This window comes from Oxyura jamaicensis, chromosome 9, assembly GCF_011077185.1.
Source record: "Oxyura jamaicensis isolate SHBP4307 breed ruddy duck chromosome 9, BPBGC_Ojam_1.0, whole genome shotgun sequence".
Lineage (NCBI taxonomy): Eukaryota > Metazoa > Chordata > Aves > Anseriformes > Anatidae > Oxyura > Oxyura jamaicensis.
The window spans coordinates 16038077-16047716 of NC_048901.1; the positions used below are offsets into that span (position 1 = coordinate 16038077).

Below are 9640 nucleotides of genomic sequence, written 5' to 3' on the forward strand. Positions count from 1 at the left end.
AGTCTGAGTGGGTCATCAGAGTAGGGCCTTCCTTGTGGATCTCAACTTGGTGAACTCATTCTTTCTCTAAATTTGAGCCCCCGGCCCTAAGGTCCTAGATCACCGTGCTCGAGAGAAGTCCCCTCAGCTGGCAGTCTCGAGGTACCTATGCCAGGATCGTCTTCTCACAAGGAACCCCACATGGTGTTCACCTTCATCTGTCACCTGGAAGCATCCCTCAGTAAAGCTTTGCTCCAGCTGGCAGGCCTCGCCTTGTCCCTCTGGTTGTGGCCACATCTCTGCCATCTCCCCCCTTTCTCACCACCATTTCTGGCTGCCCCACAGTGATGCAGTAACCTGGACGTGAGGAGTTTTGCCCTGAGGAGACAGCGGCGTTGCCACATTTATCTCCAGCGACTCATGCGGAGTACGTCAAACCTGTCCTGAGCTTTCCATGCCAGCATCTCAGGGCTGGAGGCCTGCTGAGGGCAAATGCTTTGCCCTCCAGGCTGTTGTGAAAGTGATCTTTAAGTCTTTGGCCCTTGGTTTCTAAAAGAATGGACTTTTATGTCTTTACTGAGGTGAGGTCAAGCTCTCCTTGTCTTTGGGTTCTCCAGGGTGTGAAACAGACTGGGGGGAGGAGGGGAGGAGGGGGGCATTAGCTGCTGCTTTGACACAAAGCGTTGAGGGCACCCAAAGCACTGAGGGCACCCAAAGCACTGAGGGCACCCAAAGCCAGGGATCATCTGCTAGGACCATCTCTGTGAAGCACGGTGACACCAAAGCAGGGCTCTCACCCGGGCTCAGCACTCCAGCAGCACGTGGTGTGGGTGTGTGTGCCTCGGGGGGCAGCGCGGCCCCCGTGCCGTTAATCAGCACCAAATGTGCGTGCGCGCGGAGCGAGCAGGGGGAGAGCCTTCGTCAGACGACAGCGACCGCCACCGCCGCTGCGGAAACAGCCTGGCTATTGTCTGAGAGCCGTTTTCCCCTCGCAGTTTACTACTTTTACTGCTGGTCTGGCCTGGGAGGCTTTATTGCTCCAAACGGAGCCGGGAGTTAGCTCTGAAGCCAACACGAGGAGCATCTGAAGGCCTTACAGCTACACCTACATGTGTGAGCACACTTTATGCATGCACACCCATGTGCGTGGGCACAAGCACATGTGTGAGCACGCGGGCACTGACCCGTGCAGAGGTGTTCTCCTGCATTTCAGCCTCTTGTCTGGGCTGGCAGGAGGAGGCTGAGCCCCAGCCTCTCCTGCTGCTTGCTTGCAGCCCTCCCGTGGCCTTGGGAGCAGCAGCAGGCACGCCGGCCGCACCACGCCACGGTTCTGCCGGCGAGGAGGCCTTTGAGAGGCTGGGATAATGGCTAATAGTGCTGTTTTCCCCTGCTCTGCTTTCCTTCAAGTGAATTACCAGGGCCTTGCTGGGAATTATCCTGCCATTACCCGGCACTCTGGGGAGCTGCCAGTGATTTACTTAACGGCAAACAACACAAAGAGCCGGACACGGCGGGAGCTACGCAGCCGAGCAAGCTGGGGAACGTGCGAGTGGAAGAAAAACCTCGTAGGAACCACCGGGGCATGGGACTGAGGCCGGAGATGGGCACTCGTTACCCCAAAGCTGGGTGGGTGCAAGACCAGGGCACCCCATGCAAGCAGCGGGGCTCCTTGCACGCCCGCTCCCTTGCACACCCACCCTCTGCTTGACATTTTGTGCCATTGGGAGAAGGAAAAAAAAAAAAAAAGTGTTTTTAGAGTGTTTTTAGATGTTCAACTTTTTCTCCTTTGTAGTTCTGCAGAAATATCCTGCCAGGGATGTGGGTTCCTTCAGAGCACAGCAACAACATCCCCTGGCAAACGCTCCCTGGCCCCGGCCACCCTTTGTCACCAGCGGTCCCTGGGAGGGTGGAAAGGAGAGAGGAAGGGGGAAGAGAGCAGCCTGCTCCTGAAAGGGGCAGGTTAAATATCCCTCCTCTGAGATCCTGCATATAACCAGTGTCTCTGATGAAGTTACAGGGTGCAGTAGGATGCCTGAGCATCCTGGCTTAGCTGGGGACAGGCCTGAGATCCAGACTTGTCCCCGTGTCCCAGATGACATCCTTGTCCTGGATATTAGAAATGGCAACCTTGAAGGCAGGGATCTTCCCTGCGTTCCCACCCTGGTCTGTAGGGCTGTAAATGCATCCTCTGTTGGCTCCTCAGGGGAGCTGCATGACACGGGGGACACACACCCATGTGTGACCCACACGTGTGGCATTTCCCCTTGTATCCCACTTAGATCTCCCTTGGGTCACAGCGGCGTAAGGAGCATCAGATCTCCCTTGGGTCACAGCGGCGTAAGGAGCATCCTAATCCCAGACCAGAAAAGCCCCCTCTTGAGTCCACACAGCCGTGAGATGAGACAGCCAGATCGGGGTGAAAATAAACCCCTGCACACCAAAAAAAAATAAAATAAAGGGCAGGTTTTGCTTTCAGCCCGAGCAGTCCCCTAAGCTGACCCCTGCTGCAGCAGCCAGCCCCAAGGAGGCAGCGAGGCCAGGCGAGGCTGGCAGCTCCTCTTGGCAGCCACGCAGGTTTCGATCAGCTCGAAGCCATCGTGCGATCGCTGCCTGAACTTCCAGTGACTCATCCAGGGAAGGGAAACTTCCTGGCTTGTGTGCTCCAGCATTTCTGGAAAAACTGCTATATTTGGCATGGAAAATAGGAAGGATTCCTCTGGCCACTTGAAATGGGAGCAGCAGGGATGACTCAATGGACAGTTTAAGGGCACCGAACGAGGATGCTCCCCAAATTATTCCTCGCGACTCTCCACATCGGGTGTTTTGCTCACAACGGGCTCAGCACTGCGCACAGGACGGCCCAGGCTCCACCAGAAGCTGGGATTTATTGCTGCCAGAGCCGCTCCACGGACGCACTTTTGCTGTGTATTGTTGACTCCGGACCTTGTGGGCTGCTTCCCATCTGTTTACCAACAAACACGGCTCCCGAAGGTACGGCATGGTGCTTATCGCTACACGTTGACCCAGCGTGAAAAATCTGCCAATTTCTATGTTCGTGACATCAGTAGCTAGAAATGCATTTCTTGCCGGCTTCAAACACTTTCAGCTGTTTCATCTAGTATGCTGGGAAAAAAAAAAGAGAAGAAACTACTCTTCTGCAAATTACTGAAGTTGGTGGAGGGGGGGCTGTTTCAGGGGATTGGGAATGGATTCTGCTCCTCTCCTCTTCTTTTTTTTTTTTTAATTCTTGTCCAAATGGTTATTCAAATAGCTTGTTCATTAGACTCCTGCGCTGGTACAAGAAAATTGTTATTAACACAGATCATAACGGCATCACCTGAAAGAGAAAAAAAAAAAAAAAAAAAGACTTGAATAAATCCCAAGGGAAAGGAAAAAAAAAAATCTTTTCATGAAAAATCAGTTAAAAAGAAAGAGAGGCCTGCAAACATTTTCCATTGGATGAAATGCCAACCGCCTCCTGGTTAACATAAATTAAATTACATATTCAATTTGGTCATGCACCACTTTTATTGGCAGATTCAGCATCGACAAACAAATATGTCTAGCGCAGGGAGATGCCTCACCCCGCAGCCTGATAGATCCCGCAGCAGCTCCGCGTCGCAGCTTCGGCTGGGAAAACCTCCTCCTGCTGCGGGGCTGACGCCCGCGATGCCCGCTGACAAAAGGGCATTTGTCTGGTTTGTTGTTAGCCTGTAAATTTTCAAGCTGCTCCCCATGCCAGGAGGCCGCCGTGGCGGGAGAGCTGCCACTCTGTTGGCCCGGAGCTTGCTGCTTTCTGGTGGCCCCATGCTCTTGCGGAGGGGCTCTGCTTTGCCTCCCGAAGGCAGCCCCTGGAGGCTCGGTAGCTGCTGGAGATTTCTGGGCCATCAATTATTTAATTCCCTCCAGCCATGTGGTCTTCAGCCCTGCACGCTCGCCTCCTCCCGGCGCACAAGCCCTCGCATATGGCAGCGGGGCTGGGCCGGGGGACGCAGTGCCGGGGCTGGACCGCGGGGAAGCAGCACGGCAGCACGTGGGGACAGTCCTGAGAGCTGGAGCACGGGTCCGAAGGCTTTTCCTCCCATTTCCTTGGATAGAAAATTTCCTCCTCGCTCTGCGCCTCGCCTTCCCCACCTGTAAAATGGGAACAAAGATTTTACGACCGGAGCGAAACGAGGTGTGAGCGTTGGTGGCATCGACCATCCGCCACCGCAGCACAGGATCACGTTTGTGCTTTGCAGGATCAGCAGCGCGGCTCCCAGCCCTGCTGCAATGCCACGGTGAGACTTTAGCCCGTCGGCCAAGGTCCCCGCTGGCCCCCCTCGGGCCCCCTCTCGCTCTGCCCGCGCCTCTCGAGCTAAACCAGGCGGGCACGGGGCGGCGGGGCGGGCAGGAACAGCAAGCCGCGACAGGCGGGCAGGCTGGAGCCGGGTAGGTGTGTCCCTCTTACCCAATAAATAACACAAGCCCTAAAGCAGCCCATTGTAATTACGGGGGCCCCGCGCGGATTGAAAATGAAGAAGGGGGAGAGGAAAAAAAGGAAATCGAGGTTCTGCCTTTCCGAGGAGGGAGCGCTCTCCGCTGGGAAAGCGGCGGAGGGGGAGCGGTGATTTATATCTCTCCGGAGGAATTCTGCTTCCCAGGGCCGCCCTGAGCGCCAAACCGCCGCCAGGTTCAGCTGAGTTTCTAATCTGAATATTCATGAGCCAGTAATTAATTCTCTCAGATAACAATCCAGATTCGGGGTTGGTTTGGTGAGTGTGTGTGTGTGTGTGTGCCTGCGTGCGTGCGTGCGCCTCCTCCCAGGTGTGCGAGGAGGGATGAGAGGAGCGAGCGGCGGCTCGCCACGTGGCCATCCCCGCTGGACGACGTCCCCCAGCGCCCCGTGGCCCCTGGGGACACCCCACTGGGGACAGCAGGAGGAATGGGGACGGAGGAGAGTGTGCTGCGTGCTGGGGGGGTGCAGTCCCTGCCCCGCCGCACGTCCAGCCCCGTGTGAGCACAGGGATGTTTTCCCTCCTGCTAAGCAAATCGCAAAGACCTCGTGTTTGCAAAGCACTGGGAGAGGCAGGGAGGGAGAATCCGGCCTTGCCTCCTCCCTCCCTTTTCTTTTCAATCTCTTCTGTGCAGCACTCTGAGCACTGGTGCAGGGCTGAGGAGCGAAACTGCACCTCTGGCACTGGGACCCAGGCAGGGTGTGGGTGTGTAATCGCGGTGCGATGGGCCCGGAGCCTGATCCGTGGTGTTGCACACTTGGGCTTGAAGTCAAAATTGACCTTCAAATGGAGGGGGTGGACAGAAAATTAATTAAACAAACAAACAAACAAAAAAAGGAAACAACTGCTTCCCAGCTTTACCAAGCCCACCCGTCTCATCCCTCTGCCTCCAGGACAGGCTGCCCCCATGCCCTGCTCACCCTTCCCTGGAGAGAAAGGCAATAATCAGCTTTGCTGTTTTTAAACCCGGCCGGCAGGCAGCTGGGCAGGGAAGGACAGGGCTCTGAGCACCGGCTCTGGTGGCACGGTGCCACCACCACGGTGTCCATCGTCGTCCCCCAAGTCATGTCCCCACCCTACCCGCAGGCAGGAGCAGCAGCAGTGCTAGGGGGCTTTGTTACCCTCAGCCTGGCCCTGGCAGCTGCAGAAAGGGTGTTCCCGTGCCATGGCCCCAAGCCGGTGGCTCCCTGCAGCCATGGAGAAGCCACCAAGCATCTTGGACATCAAGGGACCGTGGTGTCACTGCCTGCTGGGGCCACGGCATGGTCGCTGTCCTACATCTTCCGCTCCCTGCGGATAACCGTCCCTGGCAAGGTGTCCCTGCCGCAGGCCCATGCTCAGAAGCCTGATGGGGACACTTGTGGGACCAGGCCACGTCCCTGCAGAGCAGCCAAATATCCCACGTCCCGCCGAGGAAGCCCTGCAAACATTCCTCGGGGTCGGTTAGTGCGGGGCCGGGAAACGCCAGTGAGTCAGAGCCCTGTTTTGTAACGCCGGGGCAGAGCGCGTGTAGGAGCAGGGATGGCCGTGAGCTCAAGTGTGGGGCCCGCCTGGGCCTTTTGCAATCCTCTGGGGAAAGGCGAAGGCTGTGTCTCCAGCTCCTAATTAAAGGCACCGCAGAGAGCTGCTCCCGTCCCCGTGCGGCCCTGCGGGGACACACGGAGGAGATTGGCCCCGTCTGGGCCACGGTGGCCGGCGCTCCTCAAGTGCAGCCTCTGCCTCCTGCGGCAGGGTCTCAGCCATGCCCCCCCTTCTCACAAAGATGCTTCTCGTACCCGTGGGACATGGTGCTGCCTGCCCCCTCGCCCTTCGGGGCACAGAAGGTGACACAGCCAGGATGTCATCTCCGCTGGCTTCACGTCCCGCATCGCCAGCCTGACCTAGAAACACCACCGCGTCTCGTGCCGGAGCCCGGCGATGCTGCAGGCTCATCCCTCTGTTTTTTCCAGAGCGGCTGAGTGACAGTCGCCCCTCCCCTGCCTCTCCGAAGAGCGTAATGAGAATTTCCTCCGAAGGAGCAGCTTGCCGCGATGAAATAATCGCCCCAGCAGCAGGATCTTTGCCGGGGATTAGAGAGACAGCTACTTGCTGAGCTAGGGAAACGGCCGGCGAGGAGGGAAAACTCCGACCGCCTCCTCCGGCACCGCCAGAGCCATTGCCTCCCGCAGACGACGACGGAGCAGGGCCAAGATCCCGGGCAGAGCTCAGCCCTGGAAACTTCTGTCCCGCTGCCGGGGCACTTTTGCAAAGTCCCCTTCAGCCTCCTCCTTTTCCTCCTCCTCCTCGCCACAGCCCGTGGAGCCGCTCCCCAGCCTGGCGGCAGGGAGGGGTGGAGGAGAGGTGAAGCGGCAGCAGCTGCCTTTTACAGGCAACAGTTCTTTTTTTTTTTTTTTTTTTCCTTGTTTCTTTTTGGACTGCTGAGGCATAAAATGCCAAGCGCTGCCTGCCTCCCTCCGCCTCGCATGCACCAGCCGGGCCATCCCGCTACGGCCGCGGCTCCGCGCCGCTTTCCTGCGCAGTTTTGCTTTCACTCCGGGCTCGGTTCTCTCCCCACCACCCCCTGTCTCCTGTGGGATCCTGGCGTGACCGTCCCCTGAGGTTCCCTAGTTTTCTTCCTCAAACATCCCACATCGCTTTTTTTAACTCTCCCTCTCTATTCCAAGCGTTTTCGAAACGTGGGAATCAAGCCCAGAGGAACATCCCTTGTTCGCAGAGAAGGCACGCGTTAAAGCCAAGTTAGAGCAGAAGTGCTTTATTTAGGGCCAGTATTTTTTTTTTTTTTTTTAATTATTTCCTTTCCTCTGTCGGACGCAGAGCCCCAGCGGCCTCCAGCAGCCACGGCCGTGGCAGAGGGCGCTGCTGCCTCCAGCAGCGAGCAGACGTCCCAGGGCGTGCGTGCGGCCCCGTCCTTCGCCTGGGCACGTGGAGAAGGCCCCGGGCCCTCTCCCACGCAGCGAGGGAAGCCCTGGCCCGAGACCCCAGGGGTCGGAGGCCGCAGCCTCGAGGTGCTTGAGGCCTCGACCCTGCTGAGGCTGCCTCAGTCCCGTGAGGTGAAGGACGCTGAGGCTGAGGCGCAAAGCCCTCCATGGTGTTAATGGGCACCACCAAGCCCCTGTGTACGACTGCATCGTGTGTGGGGGGGACGCCTGGGCCACCTGAGGCCCTCTGGCCTCAATGCCCATCAATGGGGCACCTGTGAGGGGACACTGTGGGAGAGGCTGTCAGGCTGCGAGCCTCCACGCCTGCCTCCAGACAGCGTGAGGGCAGCCCTGGGGCTCCTCCAGAGCCCCCATTGAGCTGGGGAAGGAGCCCGAGGAGGCACAGCCCGCCCGCAGGCAGGAGAAGCGCAGCCCCCGTCCGCCCCCGGGGGTCGCGCCCCGCGCCTCCCGCCAGCCATTCCCAGCTCCGCTCCAAAATCCCGCCACCAGCCCCCCTCCGGGTTTTCAAACCTACTCCATTTTAGACAGGCAGGCGCCCCAGCCAATAAGAGGCCGCAAAGCGTCAGCACAGCGTTCGCTCGGCGCCGCCGCCCAATCCGCATCGCGCGGGCCCTATATCCCGCCCTCCGAGGACAAGTTCTGCCGACTTGTGCCCCGGCCTGGCGGCCATGTTGAGTGTGGCAAAGGCGCTCCTCCGTCTGGGAGCGCTTCCCTCACCATCTTACCCCTTCCTCCGCGCCCTTTGCACCGGGGACCACTTAGCTGCTGCTCCGCCGTGCCCGCGGGGCTGTCAGTGGCCGCGGAGCGGCTCCCGGGGAGCTGCGGAGCCGTGCGCTTGCCCCGCGAAGGGCTCCCGGCGCCATCTTGAGTGTGGCAGATCCCCCTCACTCAGCGCGTCGCTGCCCCGTTAACAAGCGGGAGCCCGGGGCAGGGGGGCAGCCCCGGTCCCCGGTGCCGGGTGCGGGTAGAAGGGGTGTCCCGCAGCCGGTGTACCGGCGGGCAGCGGAGGGGGCAGTGCGGGAAAGCACCCGCTGCGTGCCCAGCCTTGAGCCCGCAAACGCTGTGTGTGCGAAGCGGGGGTGACAGAAGGGCTGTGAGGCGGGCCGTGTGGTGTTTCCCCCCCCCCCCCCCTTTTTTTTTTTTAACTGGAAAATAAGCAAATCGCTGGGAATCCCGCATTTCTGCGTGGCTCCCCGCCCCTGCTCACCCCCCCCCCCCATCCCCACCCCCGCTCGGCGGTGGCGGCGTTGGGGCAAACTTTCCCGAGAGGGGACCCGAGGGGGGCTCCCAGCCCATTGGGGGGGGGCGCACCGACCCCCTGGGCGGGCTGTGAGGGCGAAGGACCGAGTTTTGTGTGCGTGGGGGCGGGGGCGGGCAGCGCCGTTTGCCCCGCATTGCTGCTCTTTATTATTATTATTTTTAACTCTCCTTCTCTTTCCGCCCTTCCGAGCACGCCTCCCGCCCCTCCGCAGGGGCTGAGGAGGAGGAAAGGGGACACACAGCCGCGCACAGCCGCTCACACACGCGCAGCGGGGGCCGCCCGCCGCTCCCCGCCCGCCGCCGCCTCACACGGCGGGGCCCGGGGCGGGGAGGAGGAGGGCGGCCGGGGGCGGGGGCAGGGCGCGAGCGGCGTGGGCGTGGCCAGCGCCGGGAGAGGGAGGGGGGAGTGTGTGGGCGTGGCCACGCCGCGCCTCGCCCACGCTGAGGCCGGGCGCGAACTCATCGCCGCAGTGACACCGCGCGGCGGCGGCTGCCTCTTTAAGCGGCCGTGCCCATTGTTTGCGCCGCGGCCAATGGGCGGCGGCGGCGGCGGCGCGGGCGGCCAATGGGAGCGGCGCGGGGCAGCGCGCGCGCCGCCCCCGGCTCTATAAAAGGGCCGGCGGCGCCGCGTGAGTCCCCACTGGCTCGCGCAAAGCCATCTTGGCATTGTTCTGCCCGCGCCGCCGCCCGCGCCGCCGCCACAGCCCCGCGCCCCGCACGCCCCCGCCATGTCCGACACGGCCGTGGACACCAGCGCCGAGATCTCCGCCAAGGTGAGCCCGCGCCTCCCCCCGCCTCTTTCGTTCCCCCCCCCCCTCCCCTTATTATCATATTTTTATTTTTTTTAAAAAACGTTTTCGCTTTTTGCTCGTTTTCCAATTTAAAAAAAATAATTCCTATTTAAAAAAAAAATCGTTCCTTTTTTTCGCTCCGGTTTGAAGTTTACCCGGTGCTCCCCCCCCCCCC

At 60.1% G+C, this 9640-nt stretch overlaps 1 protein-coding gene across 1 annotated transcript in view; it reads left to right on the forward strand.

The window, feature by feature from the left end:
• Positions 1–9289: 9289 nt before the first annotated feature.
• The window catches only part of PTMA (prothymosin alpha), an 8331-nt gene continuing 7980 nt past the window's right edge, over positions 9290–9640 (forward strand). The window contains exon 1 of the mRNA XM_035334653.1: positions 9290–9447. Coding sequence (XP_035190544.1) covers positions 9403–9447 — 45 coding nt within the window. The 5' untranslated portion in view covers positions 9290–9402. The remainder of the gene's footprint in view (positions 9448–9640) is intronic.